The sequence below is a fragment of the Abramis brama genome (genome assembly GCF_963993115.1).
Source record: "Abramis brama genome assembly, chromosome: 2".
Taxonomy (NCBI): domain Eukaryota; kingdom Metazoa; phylum Chordata; class Actinopteri; order Cypriniformes; family Leuciscidae; genus Abramis; species Abramis brama.
In genome coordinates this window covers 53260235-53277698 of record NC_139964.1, presented here as the reverse complement: position 1 = coordinate 53277698, position 17464 = coordinate 53260235, and the positions used below count along the sequence as shown (strand labels likewise).

The 17464-nt window shown below is 39.8% G+C and overlaps 1 protein-coding gene across 1 annotated transcript in view; it reads right to left on the bottom strand.

Annotated features, from left to right (window-relative positions):
* ndst3 (N-deacetylase/N-sulfotransferase (heparan glucosaminyl) 3) overlaps positions 1-17464 on the bottom strand; it is a 66798-nt gene that overhangs the window by 28226 nt on the left and 21108 nt on the right. Inside the window, exons 4-6 of the mRNA XM_084097349.1 lie at positions 14969-15123; positions 10015-10200; positions 5023-5151 (exon numbers count right to left, since the gene is read on the bottom strand). Of these exons, the coding sequence (XP_083953475.1) occupies positions 5023-5151; positions 10015-10200; positions 14969-15123 (470 nt within the window). The remainder of the gene's footprint in view (positions 1-5022; positions 5152-10014; positions 10201-14968; positions 15124-17464) is intronic.

Below are 17464 nucleotides of genomic sequence, written 5' to 3'. Positions count from 1 at the left end.
TGGCATTTAAACGATGCTCAATTGGTAGTAAGGGGTCCAAAGTGTGCCCACAGAATATCTCTCACACCATTACACCACCAGCCAGCCTGAACTATTGATACAAGGCTGGATGGATCAATGCTTTCATGTTGTTTAGGCAAGATGCTGACCATATAATCTGAATATTGCAGCAGAAATTGAGACTTATCAGATTAGGTAATGTTTTTTCAATCTTCTATTGTCCAATTTTAGTAAGCCCATGCGAACTGTAGCGTCCCAGTGTGATCTTCTGCTGCTGTAGCCCATCTGCTTCAAGGTTCGACGTGTTCAGAGATGCTTTTCTGCATACAGTACCTCAGCTGTAACGAGTGGTTATCTGAGTTACAGTTGCTTTTCTATAAGCTCAAACCAGTCTGGCCATTCTCCTCTGACCCTGGCATCAACAAGGCATTTTCACCCACAGAACTGCTGATAAATTCTCTTTTTCGGTCCATTCTCTGTAAACCCTAGAGATGGTTGTGCATGAAAATTCCAGAAGAGCAGCAGTTACTCAGACCAGCCTGTCTGGCACCAACAACCATGCCATGTTCAAAGTCACTTTAATCACCTTTCTTCCCCATTCTGATGTTTAGTTCGAACTTCAGCAGATGGTCTTTACCATGTCTTCATGCCTAAATACATTGAGTTCCTGCCATGTGATTGGCTGATTAGATATATGCGTAAACTAGCAGTTGAACCGGTGTACCCAAGTGGCCGGTAAGTGTATATATTACAACAATTGCAGCTCTTTTTATTGGTTTTACGAAATCCCAATCGTTTGTGCACCATTTTCCCCAAACACAACAAACAAAACTCTGCTATTTGTTAAATTCTCAGTTGCACTTGGAATGTTCTCAATTAGCCCCAATAAATATTGTTAATAAATAAATGAGCTAGTCACAAACAACACAGGAAATTTCCTAATTGTTTACACAGCTATCTCAATTACAAAAACTATAAAAGGGGAAAAGAAAAATGACAAGAAAAAGAAGAAAGGGAAAAGGAAGAAATGTAAGAGTGAGAGATTTTGGAGAGGGTAGAGGAAGGGTAATATTGAGAGGGAGAGGAACAGTGGAAGAGGTAGAAAGAGATGAGGGGAAAGGAATAGATGGTATAGGAAGAGGAGATGGAGCAAGAAGAGTTGAGGATTTAGCAGAAGCAAGAAGAGCTGAGGATGTAGAAAGAGGGGTAGAGGGTGAAGAGATGGTAGAGTGGAAGTAAATGGTATTAGTGCAAAGAGCAAGAGAAGAAAATATAAGACATGGACAAGCAGAGGGGAAAGGAAGAGCAAGGTGTAAGAGGTAAGAGGAGGAAGGAGAGATAGAAGGATAGGGTACGGACAGGTTTCAAATGAAATCAGCGCCACCCTAATTGACCATGTCATAAATTAAGGTCTTTCCTTGAGGGAAGCTGGACAGAGAGTTTAGCCCAATATAAACATTGTGTCACATCCAATGGTGTTGTGGCACATAGCGCTGTCTTGAGGACGCACAACACAGAAAAGCTTCTACATTTTTAATCTTCCTCAATTAAATCCGCTTTCCGCAGGGTGATCAGGAGCAAATTGAGCGAAATTCTGTAGCTGTTTGGGACAATTTCCAATTTAACAATTCAGCACTGCTGCAAGAGTGGTTTGAGCATCACCCACATTTCAGGATGGTGTTCCTTCCAGCATATTCTCCTCTTGAAGATGGAAATTATATGATCACAACCCTTACAACCAAGAAAGGCCCCGATCACACCTAGCGCGTTTTTCAGGTTCGAAAACGCGAGGCACACAGCACTGCCCATTGTGGTAACATTGTGGTAGTTACGGTTCGTGAAGTCGTTAAGCTCCTGGTAACCCGCGTGAGCACCACAAGATTATCCTCCATCATCACACTCTCCGGGCGTTCAAGCAACTGTAGCTTTCGTCACTAAAACGGAAGGCCCGCCTCTCCATTCATTCGATTGGACAGTGGAAAAAAAACGCAATGACGTCGGGCGCTTTTTCCGCTCTGAGTTGCTTTTTTCAACTGCAAAAACGTGAGGCGCAGCAGGCGCATAAACAGCGCGCAGAACGCTCACTGCCATAGGAAAACAATTGAAAAAAGGCGCCTCTCGCTGCAAAAAACGCGTCAGGTGCAAACGCGTCAAGTCTTCTTCTAGCGATGGGAGAGGCCTGTGGAGAAGTTGAGGCACAAGAATGGATCCAGCATTCACTGCTTTTTTCCCCCACGACTTGTTAATGAGCAGACCAGATGTTAATGAGAGGCAAGATCTATAAGGTTAATTGATTCAATGATTGCAGTACATTTATTTATTTATTTAATTTTATTTTTGGGGGGTTAAAATTCATCGTTATACAACTAAATTCGTCATTAAAGAACTTTGAAGAATACGATTAAAGAACACGAAAAACATGTATTTTCATTCATGCATTTGTGTATCTACAGCTGAATTTGTTATTAAATCTACAGAGAACACACTTGTAGTTCTGATGTTACTATTAATTTTTGATAAATGCATTACTAGAATAAAATGCAGTGCTTCATTATGCAGTAAAATTTAACTGTTGGACCAACATAAGAGTGTGTTTAGAGCTATGTTAATTGTTTTGAGAGCAACTACATTCATTTGGAGAAATGTGTCAAATCGATTGAGAAAAACTGTAATATATAAAGCTTTTAAACTGACTAAGCTTACGTGTATTTTTTTAAGCTGTTTGTAAACATGTATAAATTATTATTTAAATTAAGTTGATTCACATGCATTGATATACTAAGAATTATAGAGTTAAATGCAAACTCTGGATCTAACCCTGGTTTGACAGAGAACATTTATACCGAGCGTTTGTATGTTTTTGTCAACTCTAAATATAGCGGCAGCCAGCCTCCGCTAAGAGGCTGAGTAGAGGGAGTAAAAGCTGACGCGTTTCAACTGCAAATCCAGGTGGTTTATTGTAATAATGAAGAGAACAGCAGTACGTTGAATGATGACGGTAAAATAAGAAAATATGCAATGACAAACAGAAAGTGAGCCTCCCAGCTACTCACCCCCTTCCTCCATGCTATCCATACGCAAACTAACATGCACCTATACCAAGTGACGTAACAAACTGGAAGTAAAAATTTCAAAATAAAAGACATCAGCATACCTGGAACCTACACTCCAGCCCCTGATTATTACACTAAACTTACTCTGAAACTCAGAGTTTGTTCAACGAGCTTCATGCAACAGGCCTGTGATATTCAACAAGCCTCTCATTCTAAAAAATTAAGTTGTTTCTCATTCACAAAATAATCCATGATTAAAATAATCCACATTCACCATAAAAAATAAAAGAATACAAATATAATACAATATATAAAATAATAAACTAAAAAATAACTAAAAATTAAAGATTTATATATTAAAAAAGATACATTATAATGTAAAAATTAAAAGTGAAGACTGTATTTTTCAATTTTAAATCAAATCACTGACAGAAAATAATTAGACAAAAAAGTTTGATGACAAAAATTTGATAGTAACTGGCTTATGATGGTGAATTTAAAATATAAATTCAATATACAAGTAAATAGTGCACTGATCCACACTACCAAAAAGCCAAAAAGAGAAATTATTCTCAGTATCTCTTTCTCATCAGATCCTCTTTTAGTCAGACAACCACACAGACAAACACTTAACACACTATTAACACACTATCACACATTGTAGGCTTTGGCAAGGTAAGTGTGAAGTGAACAATCTTATTCCACACAGAGTGAAGAATACAATATACTACATCTTCACACCTCCATATCTCCTTATGTTCCTTTCACCCACCCTCTCTCTATTTGTGTCTGTGGGTTGTTTATCATTGCTGGTATAAGCAGATGACCAGGATCTTTGTGAACATGAGAACACACAATCTCTGATTACATTCAGCTTGTTTTCAGGTCAGTGCAGTATCATGGGAATGAGTCAACCCTCAGAAATTGCCTTTAGCAAAAGGAGAAGATACACATGGATGATTTCTTCACACACACAAACATCCAGAGTATGACTTTTTAAACATTACATTTTCTTACCTTATACACATAAAGGCAGCACAGGATGTTAGCCATTCACAATACAGTATCCATCCATCAGTCAATCTACAGTATACATTAATGCTCCACAGCTGTTCTTCAGGACTTTAAGCATCCAGTGGCGACTCAATCAGTGTTATTTTAGTAGTATTTATATACTATTATAGTATTTATTAACATTTTTAATTACATTTTTTCATATTTTCAGCTTTAATTTTAATTGTAGTTTAATTTTAGTCATTTTGTTACATGCTTTTTTCAAAATCGTATTAGCTTTTTTCTATTTAGCTATTAGTATTTTATTTTACTTTTTTATAAGTTTTTTTTTCATTTAATATTTTTATTTTATTTTATTTCAGTCTTATTCCAATTACTGAAAATTATTTTTTTATTTATTTATTTATTATTTATTTATCTAACAATAGACTCAACACAGCAACAAATCTGTTCATAGTACATAAGTACAACACAGATTTGTCCCAGAATTGCATGCACGCCCTTTGCCATGGGAAGCATTTTCTATTAAAATTTAACAACCCATTTTGCTACCCAAACTATGTATTGTCATATGGTTAGATGCATTATTTTGTTCCTGCAGTCTGTGACCCTATCAGGACAGACCTGTGACTCAATTTTGGGTCGTAACCCACTAGTTGAGAAGCACTGATTTAATGTATAAACACACAGCACACATAGTACACGACAGTATACACACTATTGTTTTTCATTTCGCTGCTGATTCAAGCAGGGCAGAGTTTCAACATAAGAACAGTGATTCATGCTGGGAGAACAAATCTATAAGCAACACTAACATGGAAACCCAGCGAGAGAAAGGAGGGGGGCATGAGGACAGAATAAGACAGAGAAAAACAATACAGCAGGCTGATAGGATGAAATGAGCAGAGACAACAGGGAATAGCAGTATGTGTGTGCCTGTGTGTTTTACACTTACAGGGTTGAGCAGGACAGTCAGAAACAGCTCTCCTCCTCGTATGCTTTTGTCCAGTTCTTTAGGGCCTCCCGGATATTCTTTATAGAAGATGGTGTGTGTGAATAAGCCGCATGTCTGGCGGGGCAGCACCTGCTCACATACAAACACACACACACACACACACACAGAGTTTTAGACTACAAAGGTTTGTAGTCAACACAGATCAAACCCTGCTTTGTATTCGAAAAAAATAATATTCTTATGGTAAATTTATAAACCTCTGTGACGTTTATCATGTAATACTCCCAGTTTCAGTTTTACACATAACTTTTTATTAAGTCTCATGTCAGTGTATCTGTATTCAGGTGTTGCATGGAGACAACTTATATATTCATCCATTCACTTCCTGTCTGAATCAGTCAAAGAAAACAGAATCATTTCTCAGTGGGAAAAAGCTGAATGTTTCAATAAAATATGTGCCAAACAGGCAAAGACAGACAAGAAGAAAAGATAATAAGAAATATACTGTGACTCAATGTGACAAAATTACTTCTTGACAACAACAGAAAAGCTCTGTCTCTTTTTCTCTAGGGTACTTCTCCAACTACAGTTGTAGTATTATATGTTTGTATTTTGACAAAAGAATAGCTCTTTTCTATATAATTACAAAAAATGTGGACTGAGGCATTTAGGTTTCAATATAAGGATACCAAAGTTTCAAAAAATGTAGTCTACGAGATTCGTTGTGCCTAATATTCGAAGTGTTCTGAATGTATAAAATAGCTTTGATTGAGAAATTTGAAATTTGGAATCATGGTTTCCAAAAAAATATTAAGCCTCAAATGTTTTCAACATGAATAATAATAAGAAATGTTTCTTGAGCATCAAATCGAGCACAGCGTCAGTTCAGACAGGCCACGTAGGCATAGGCTGCGATCAGCTGACGCGGTCAGCTGTCAAATTGCTCCAACCACTACCGTTCTCCTATTAGACCGGAAGGATATATATACACGCCACTTCCGCCCGGGAAGCGATATTTTTTTCCCCAGGATGGTAGGGGAAGACTCATGAATATTCATTAGGGAAGTCATCCCTGACTGGTCTTAACCCCAGTGACGGGTAGGTTTAGGGGCGGGGCTAGGGGTAGGTCATCAGACCAATCAGGGATGACTTCCCTAATGAATATTCATGAGTCTTCCCCTACCATCCTGGGAAAAAAAAATATTGCGCCCGGGAAATATGCCTAAACTGCTTGCAACCCCCCCACTCTCACCACTATAAGTATCAAGCATATTTCTGTGCACCTTTTGGCTGTTGTCTTCTTTGTTTCAGATTATCAAGGCTTTCAAGTCCTAGAGTCACGGACATCATCGTGAGAGACACACCCTTCCTCATAGCAAGCTACAGCATAGACGTCCCGGACTTCACTGCTATGTCTACATGTTAAACCACGGCTTAAAGACATTACTAAACTGTCTTAATCATCTGTATATTGCTCAAGATGATGGTTCCATAGGGGGGTTAATGCTAAAGCTACGTATGTCATTAACAGCCCGATCTCATCCCAAGGCATCATATACTGACGCTTTTGACATTTCGTCTACATCCAACGCACATGGCACCCTTTAGCGTCAATATGAGACGCAGATAGATATGGGCCAGAAGGCGCCTCCTAGCGGTCTAACCCTAACCCTAACCCTACCCCAGACCTAAACCTATCCATAACCGAACAAAGCTCTGTGCGTGTCATATTGACGCTAAAGGGTGTCATGTGCGTTGGATGTAGACGAAATGTCAAAAGCGTCAGTATATGACGCCCTAGGATGAGAATGCGTTAGTCATTAATTATGGAGCAAGAACCCCCATAAGGAACCATACCGCCAAAGATAAATTGTGTTCAATAAACTCAAGTAAACTTGCCAAAGTGGTCTCGTCTGAAATCAGCATGTTAGAGTGATTTCTGAGGGATCATCTGACACTTAACACCGGAGTAATTGCTACTGAAAATTCAGCTTTTCCATTGGCTTTTCCACAGTAAATTACATTATAAAATATATACTGTATATTTAAAATATATGAAAACAGAACAAAGTTTATCTTAAATATTAACAATATTTCACAGTATTACATAGGACACTTTCGAAAACATCTTTTTTTCTTTTTAAATCTTACAGACAGCAAACATTTGAATTGTATAATGTAATCTATGTCCGCATCCTTGCTCTGTGTGTGGCAGAAAGACAGGTTGAGAGTTTGCAAGGAGCAACAGAGTCCATTTCTCAACACTGTAACAGTGTGTGTACATATCAGAGAGGCAACTAGACCCCTCCAGCAAACTGCTAAAACAGCAAAATATATTACATTAACATACCCACTAACACACTGGTCTCTAATGCACTGATAAGAGCTTTCATCACCCATATGCTTGTTTTCGGACTGCTTGACTGAGCTGGAACAGATCTTTGGGACTCTGTCCAATCTTTCCATCTAACTTAAACCTAATTGCTTTTCTCGCTTTAACATCTCTCTCTGTGTTTTATTGCAGAGTATTGTGTGGCATGCGTGCTCAACTAAACGTGTTCCGTAGCTGAAACTACGCACACACACTTGAGGGGCGCAGCACAATTGTATTGCACGCATGTGGCCTTGATTTAATATTTTAATCTACTCCATCTCCTAAAATTCAATTCCAGTGCAAACACACTAAACTGTCTGTCCCACCAGAACGCCTGGGGAATTTATGAGACTCTATTCATGTGCTCTGTCCTTCCCGTTCACTTTTGTGCCACCCACCACCCCTGCTCTTTTTTCTCATTGAATGTAACTTGCCCTGTCAGTATATTATTGTGGTGGTTTGTGAAAGGAGCAAATAGTTCTATGGCGAGTTGTCGGCTTGCTGTATTGCGGAGCCTGTAACAGTCTGGCATGCTTCATAGCTCATGTTTAAGCTTCATGTATCTACACTCATCATTCAGCGCTATGGATCTCTGATCTGAGACCTGTCGTGCTCACACAGAGGAGGCCATTAATTAGGCCGCAGGTGTCCGAACAAGTGACCCAAAACCTTTTCGGTGCATCATCTAAATAAAAAAGCTAGGGATTTGTGCTCACTAACACCTGCTCTAAAATATCTGCCTTTAGCTAGATTCAAAACACTCTTAAAAAAGCTTAAGATGATGATAGCTAAATTGCACGTGAAACAACACTAATTTGAGTTAGGCCTGCCAACGCTTGTTCTTTTGTATTGTGAATGAGAAAAAGTGACACATCTCCAATTCACTAGAAAGAACAAAGAATAGAACATGTTGTGGGCTGGTGTTCTAACAAAAGAGAGTATTCTAATTTGTTTCTCTGAAATAAAAAAATAAAAAGTCACAAGTGTTCATAAGAATCAAATAACGGGTGCATTAATTCTTGCTGTTTCATAAGAGTTATGAAAGATATTGCACTGCATTTTAAGAACTAATTTTCTTAATCAGTTTTTTTTCTCCCCATTAAAATATCTAAACAGCTTAAAATTGCAAAAACTATTAAAAGTTGTTTCTTTTTTTACCCCAATGGCAAATAGCTTTTTCTTATTTCAAGCATAAATCTAACTAAATTTAATAAAGTTTATGCTTTGACCTAAAAAAAAAATCCCGATTTGCCAGTTAGGTAAGACAAATAAAATGAATTCAAGAGATGTTGTTATATATAATCTATTATCTATCATTATTCAAAATTTTACTTCTGTATTTTATCATTTACTGTATCTCATCCCTTGTTCCAAATGTATATGTATGACTTTCTTTCTTGAGGAGATTTTAGGCAGAATGTCAACATCTCCATTTCTGTTCCACAGAAGAAAGGTTTAGGACATTACACGAGGGCAGAATCCTGCACGGGTCCTGTTTGGTAAACCTGCATCTGCCCACATTACTTAACAGAACAACCGACCCGTTTTCCGACAGCAACGCTTATTTAATTCCATACCCAACCCGTTTGACAAAGACTGTAACCCGAACCGCAGCCGCATTAGAATGCAGTTGTCTCTCTTAAAAACATTGCTGTTGGTCCTCTTAGCAGCATGAAAAATAAAACGTATTCAAATTGTGAATAGACTATATACAGAAAGCGAGCAAAGAATGATCCCTATATAATCACTGAAGCTGTCAATCACTTCAATTCAGCGTGATTGGCTATAATGCTCAAGGGTACAAAACTTTATACCACGTTACACTGAATATTAGCGGTTCACCTGTCGGGTATCCGCCCACGTGCAGGACTGCAAATTATGACAAAACTTTAATTTTAATGTGAACTATGCTTTTAGGAGGAATCTTCAGATAACCAGAAAGCCTTGGACCAGAAATGAGAGACAGAGACAGCAAAAAGCTATTTCAAGAATTGATTCAATGCTGCAGTTAGGGACATCTAGTCAAAATCTCTGTGTGTGTGTACCACTAATAGATTTGACTGTGGTGAATGCACTATGGGGTATTTCATCTGAGTCCCAGTGTGTCATCATTAATTCTTTTCGAGTGTGTTTGTGTTTCATTGATTTATAGCTGTTCATAGCTGTTGCTTGTATTTTGGCAGTCTCTAGCAGGCAAGTCTCACTGCATTTTTCACACGACACTACACAAGGCATGAGGCAGAGCCCCATCCACAATCATTGATGTTATGTATGAAAGTGTATTATTGACAGCTTAGCCTACTAGCATATAATTCATGTGTGAAGAAAAGTTATTTTGGTAAGCTACAGTAGAACAAAATATGATAACACTACAGTTTAATCAGACATTGAGAAATAGGGTATAGGATCTTGTATGACTGCCTGTGGATGTGAAAATAAAATATTAAATAATAAACTATTACATTTTCCATCATTTTCCAAACTTTCAAGTGTATGATATATTGTTTCCTGTGAATCTGATCGCAGGACAAATGCATTTTATGCTACATTAATTATTTGTCATACTTTTTTACACCACACAGAAATCTTTCAAAGCGTGTCCTCTATATGAACCGTACCATGATGTTGTTATGAATGAATCCCTTGCGGTGACGTGCAGGTTTGAGGTGTGGGTATTCCTCAGTACTGGTCACTCGTATCCCCCATGCTTTCTTCCAAGCCTCATACAGCTGAATATGGACTGGATAAACACCAGAATGATGAGGGGCCACGGCATATCCCAGATCTACTGGAATACCATGCTCCTGTAATGAGAAATACACACCAATAAATATACTTTATATTTGGATGTCAAGCGCAAACTCAAGCATAATACAATCTTTCATAAAAAACACATACACAGGGATGGTCACAAGTAACAGTGTACTGATGTAGCCTACTTAGAAGTGTATTACTACAGTGTATACACTGGAGTTATAGTGTAGCCATAACTCCAGTCTTCAGTGTCACATGATCCTTCAGAAATCATTCTAATATGTACTATCTATTGTTGCAGGTTATGACAGAAAAAAAAAAAGATTTAGATTGATGAAAAAGACTGTTGCATGTCACGTCTGGTTAGAACACATTGTGATATATACATATTTTTATCTTGAGTGCTTGAGAAAACAAAATAACCAAAAATCCCTTTTCTCAGAAACAGACGCACACACATTTATATAGCTGGCGCTCGCCTTAACACACATCCACACTTATCTTCAGAGTTACACAGAGCTACCTCAGAGCTATTGATTCAAGACTTTATGATTTTTTATGAAAAATCCATTTTCATTTTTAAATTTCTCTAGGCTAACTAATTAAAATCAGATAGGTGAGATAATAGACGTCTAAAGAACAGCTGAGTCGATAACTGTATTTTGAGGTGAAATTTCAGATTTAACTTCCATATCATGAGGATCCAGTAATCCATAGAATTTCCCTCAAGAGATTTTGTGTGCGCGCACACACACACACACACACACACACACACACACACACATACAGAGAAAACCACCCACATCCTCCATCCTCTCATGTACACTCATCTGTTAGCTTAGCTGCACAGCTCTGATTTAATCAAGCCCCCAAACCAACACAGGCAAATCAAAGCTGTCTTCTCTAGATTATCAAACTTCTGCTCGTGGCCCATTAAAATTCTCTGTCAGCTTGACTCTCACAGTCTCTGCCCTCTGAGCTGACAGACACTAGTCTGTTTAACTCAGCGCCCAGAGTCAAGCGCATGCTAACTGCTTGACCTTGGTCACTCATGTAGGAGATTTTTCATGGGAAAGTTTTGAAGTTTGCCATTTGTTGATTGCCACAGATTTTGAGCAGATCCTAATGCCAGCTCTAAAATTGTATTATGGAAACTCATTTTATCAATTTTTAATGGTTTAATTTTTATGTTACATTTCATCAGCAACCAATGAATTGAACCAAGACCCCGCCCTACATTTCTTTTCTTCAGTAGTTTGTTTCACTCGGATGCACATCACAATACAGAAGAAATAATCTGTCACTATACTTCCATTACATTGCAAAACAACACACACATACAGGTTTATATTTCTATCATGTTAGAGAATTTCCATTGGCATCTATTAATGCAATTTTCTACTTCTATATTTTCTATTTTCATAATTTCTGCATATTTAAATCTTAATTAAGACTTGATTTTGTCCATCAGGAATTGATTGGATCGTTGGATGGTTGTGGTTTGTTATTGCTCTGATCTCATGTGAGTGACAGGACGTCCCACCCTCACGCCAGTAAACACATCATCAGAGAAGAGAAGAGATGTCGTTGCAATTAAAAATGATGAGAATACATACACTAAATACAACAAAAAAGTGATGAACAGCATTGTTTAATTAAATACTTTGATATAAAAAGGACGCACAATAGCACCAGAGACTTATCTTCTGAGCAAATGTTTGAATATGTCAATCGTTTTTTAAAAATCTGGTTCAGTTTCGAATCACTAAAGCTGTAATTCGGCATTGTAGAAGAACGTTTAGGAGAATATGAATGATTATTGCCTCAGATCTAAAGCAAACAATGTAATGCAGAAACTGTGATGCAGTGTTTTGTCACACTACATTAGTACTGTACTTGTTGGAAAAAGCAGCTTGATGCTACTGAAAATGTAGTTAAAATGGTAGATAGTTCCTTGCCAAAACAGTTAAACATAAACACAGTGAAAGAGATATTAGCCAACTAGAGTTCTAATATTTCAATTTCTTAGATGGATAAACACACTAAAAGCCACTCAAAGTTCATTGCAATATGAAGGCCTCTTTAAAGATAAAGACGAAATGATATTGAAAACGATAATGGGGGTGAGGGATAAACAACAGAGATAATAATACTATAGATAAACCAGACTATTGTTTTCAAAAGAGCTTAGTTAAAATTTAATTTTAGTCACATTTTTTAGCTAAACTGCTCAAGCCGTGGCGCATGACTCAAATTATAATTTAGCTGGCGGTTATGCTTTCAGACAGAATCTGTGCTTGTTTGTGTCTTCCAGCAGGGGCACTTTACGCTCTGTTGTTTATCACTCATTCCACTGATCACATCACATGGCTGTTTTTCTAATACTCAAACTGCCAAATGACAGTGATTTTAACATACAGCCTAACAGTACAGATTAACCCTAGACAGCTAGTGAGCACACAACCATCTACAATACCTTGCTGTGCATATACATTTATATACACTATAAGGACGAAAGTATTGGGACACCTGACCATTACGCCAACAGGGGTGGCATCACATTCTAAATACATATACATTAATATGGTGTTGGTCCCCCTATTTCAGCTTCCACTCTTCTGGGAAGGATTTCCACAAGAAGGAGTGTTTCTGTGGGAATTTTGTGCCCCAATCATCCAGTAGAGCATTTGTGAGATCAGACACTGATGTTGGATGAGAAGGATGGCTTACAATTTCCATTTCGGCTCATCCAAAAGGCGTTTGATGGGGTCGAGGCTAGGGCTCTGTGTGGGCCAGTCAAGTTCTTCCACACCAAACTCTTCCAGCCATGTCTTTATGGACTTTGCTTTGTGCACTGGGGCACAGTCATGCTGGAATAGAAAAGGGCTTTCCCAAAACTGTTCCCACAAAGGTGGAAGCATAGCATTGTCAAAAATGAACAGGCCCTTACCATTATCCCTTCTCCACCAAACTTTACAGTTGGCAAAATGCAGTCAGGTATGCAATGTTCTCCTGGTATCCGCCAAGCCCAGACTCACCCATCAGAATGTCAAACAGAGAAGTGTGATTCGTCAATCAAGTTTTCGCCAAGAACACGTTTTCACTGCTCCGGAGTCCAGTGGCGGCGTGCTTTACACCACCCATTCGATGCTTGGCATTGTACTTAGTGATGTGAGGCTTGCATGCAGCTGCTCGGCTATGGAAATCTATTCCATGAAGCTCCTGCCGCACAGTTTTTGTGCTGATATTAATACCAGTGGAACTCTTCAGCTATGGAATCAGCGTTGTCAGTGTTGGCGACTATTACACACCATGCGCCTCAGCACTCAGGGACCCAACTTAGGTCCTAAATGCTTCCACTTTCCAATAATACCACTTACAGTTGACCATGGAATTTCACAAACTGCTAAGGTGACATCCTATCACGGTACCACGCTTGAATTCACTGAGCTCTTCAGAATGACCCATTTTTTCACAAATGTTTACAAATGCAGACTGTACGGCTGTGACACCTGTGGCAATGGGTCTGATTGAAAACCTGAATTAAATAATTAAGAGGATTTTCCCAATACTTTTATCCATATAGTGTATACATGTTTTAAAACATTTCTTGCAGTAAAATACAAAGCGTACTTCTGACCAAATTGTGACCAAATTGCATCAAACGTGCATGAGTGGCACTGCACAGCACAATGGATGGATAGTTTACTTGCACGACAGTTTACTTGTTCACTGGATCATGAAGATATCCTCTCTAATGGTTCAGCTGCAGTGTTTGGCTTCCAAACAGCTCATAACTAAATAAAACAGGCTGTGTGATAATGAGGAATGCCAATGATCACCCCTTAGTGTGCCAGCTTACAGCTAGATTCTTTTTCTTTGAAATTCACTTAGAAATCTGAATGTTCCTGTCATGTCTTATATATATATATATATATATATATATATATATATATATATATATATATATATATATAAATGAAGAGTTCAGATGCAAAAACCTCTAAGTGCCATATGAAATTTCTTCTAGAATGATCATTTTTATCAAGCTCGTTTAAGTTCAGTAATTTCACTTAAATGGCAATTAATAGGTCATTTTCATTGCCATTTAAGCGAAATTACTGAACTTAAATATACGAGCTTCATAAAAATGATCAGTCTAAAAGAAAATTTCAGATGGCACTTTTGCATCTGAACTCTTCATATATATATATATATATATATATATATATATATATATATATATATATATACCATATATCTGGCCCGTTTTATAGACAGGGAAAGGCATACAGGGAAAGATAAGGAGCAGAAGAGTAGAGGGGATCAGGAGATGGAATGAGCCAGATTTGCACTTTGGTTGCTCGCATCCATTTACAGTATGCGTGTCACTCTGTAATACATGAAGGGTAAATATATGTGTCAGAGTATTACATTCTGCTGGAAAAGTGTCTTTGAGTGTGGCATGAGAGTGCTGCTTCACAGAAAAAGGGGGGCAAATAAATGCAGGAGTGTTACTGAGAGATAACTAAGAGAGCACACACACGCTCACACTTTTCCCCGTTCATGTGTAGGTTTCAATGATTCTGTCAAAATCATAAGAGGCACTTCTCTATTTGAGCAACAACTGAAGTTTCAAAGCACCTGTAAAACATGCATAATTAGTGTTCATTTTCTCTCAGTAAATGACACATGACTCGCTGTCGGGCTAATGGTTCCTTAGGTGAATGAGTATTTTTCACTGGATATGATAATACCTGGATTATGGTTTTGTTCAGTGATTGTGTAAGGGCATGTAAAAAGTGTAGTTTATCTCACCAAAGCAAAGTCTTTGTTCAGGATCATCTGTTCCATCAGAGAAGATTCATTATGGAAGAGATGAGGCTGCATATGACTCCACATATGAGGAAACCACCAGAACTCATCAACATATTTCAACAACAGATCATCTCCATCATCTTCCTCCTGCGTACCTACACAAACAAACATTAGCATATTGGGTATTTCTTTTGGGGCAGTGGACTTTTAGAAAATAAACATTCCTTAATAAAAAATCCTAAATTCCTAAAACTCTGTTTCGATATTGACCGTTTCTAATGGCATCATGGAAGAATGATCGTAATTTCTACCACAGCCCAAATATTTGTTTTGTTTAATAGCATTCTGTGGTGAAAAAGATGGTGATGGAAATATAATTTTAGAATAAATTGGATGACTCCTTTGTTTTGCTAAAGTGAATTTCATAGCTAGCATGTGTTCTAAATGCAATGAAATGTTTTACATAATTTGACAAAATTAGATTTGATTGGAAATTATGCCTTTTTGACTTGATTTTTCTTCTTTTTTTGGTTCGTTTTCTTCACACATCATCATGCATACATTCATCTCAAGCAGACTCTTCACTAACACTAACAAAAACGTAAACGCATAAAAACTTTATTACTTGAAATAAAATAAACATTTACAGAAATAGAATAAAATATAAAAATGTATTTTATTTCAGCTAGTTACCAAGGCAACATTTTTGATTTTCAGTTGAAGTACTAAAATAAACTAAATAAATTAAAACTGAAAACTAAACCTAAAAAAAAAGACATTTACAAAAAAGTAGGTGGGTCTTGGCCAGAATAAGCTACAATTTGCAAAGTGTCAGGTTTCGTACAAACGAAGCAGGCAAGATGGTAAGTTTGATATTTTAATAGCAGAATGGATCGGACACAGCGTGAAAGGTGAGTAAACAGGAAGTAGATCATTGGATGAAGCTTAACTGAATGATAACAAAGTTTCTCTTTCTCTTGCAGATGCAGATGATGAAGATTCTCTGAAGATGGATTGAAGATGGGCTGAAGAGGATCGGGAACGTAGGTATGCAGGTAGGTAATGAAGAGAGTCTGTGTGTCATGGAATGACGTGTATAGACGTATAGACGAGACCAGACGAGGAGTGAAGGGAGAGTGCTGAATATATAGGGCTTGTTAACGAGGGAGTGCAGGTGATGATGATGGCTGATAGAGTGCAGGTGTGCAGGTGTGCCAAGGAGGATGATGGGAAGTGTAGTGCACACACAGATGAGGAAGACAGACGGTGAATGTGACATTACTCCCCCCTCCCGCTAGGCGCGACCCGCGCCGCAGAAGGCAGAACACGGGAGGGGGGGTGGGCAGTCTGGAGTCCGGGACAGGAGGGTGACCAGGGTGAAGGCAGACGGACTCCAGGATGGCCTCGATGACCATGGCGGAAACGGACCCTCGGGTGTCCAGGGCGGAGCTGTCGGACCCTCGGGCGTCCAGGGCGGAGCAGGCTGAGGAGGTGGCCATGGCGGAGCAGGCTGAGGAGGTGGCCATGGTGAAGCAGGCTGAGGAGGTGGCCACGGCGGAGAGGACCCTTCGGGTGACCATGGCGGAGAGGACCCTTCGGGTGGCCATGGCTGAGAGGACCCTTCGGGCGGCCAGGACGGCATTGGGAACCGTGTCCGTGAGGCCTCCACGGTCCCCCAGAGGACTTATAGCCCCCCCCCCCAAAATTTTCTTGGGGAAATTATCAGGCTCTGGTTCAAGGCTGGATGAGACGGGGGGGCGAAGGCGGCTCTGGGCTGGACAGGACCAGGGGTGAAGAAGTCTCTGAGCTGGGCAGGACCAGCGGCGAAGAGGGCTCTGAGCTGGGCGGGACCAGCGGCGAAGACGGCTCTGAGCTGGGCGGGACCAGCGGCGAAGAGGGCTCTGAGCTGGGCGGGACCAGCGGCGAAGAGGGCTCTGAGCTGGGCGGGACCAGCGGCGAAAAGGACGTTGAGCTGGACGGAACCCGCGATGAGGGCTTTACTGGGCAGTCGCCGTGAGCTGTCTCGGCTGGGCAGTCGCCGTGAGCTGTCTCGGCTGGGCAGTCGCCGTGAGCTGTCTCGGCTGGGCAGTCGCCGTGAGCCGTCTCGGCTGGGCAGTCGCCGTGAGCCGTCTCGGCTGGGCAGTCGCCGTGAGCCGTCTCGGCTGGGCAGTCGCCGTGAGCCGTCTCGGCTGGGCAGTCGCCGTGAGCCGTCTCGGCTGGGCAGTCGCCGTGAGCCGTCTCGGCTGGGCAGTCGCTTACTGGCTCTGGCTCGACTGGGCAGACGCTTGCAGGCTCTGGTTCGACTGGGCAGGCGGCTGGCTCTGGCGGGCAGGTAGGAGGAGCGGGTTTGGCTGGGCTGATTTTGTGTGAAGCATACTGGAGAGCCCCTCTGACGGATATCAGAGAGGGGTCGAACAATTTCGATGTCAGATCAGAACTATTGAAAATTATCTTAAGTGCGCTGGGTATGGTAACCCCTTGGTTCGATTTGGGACA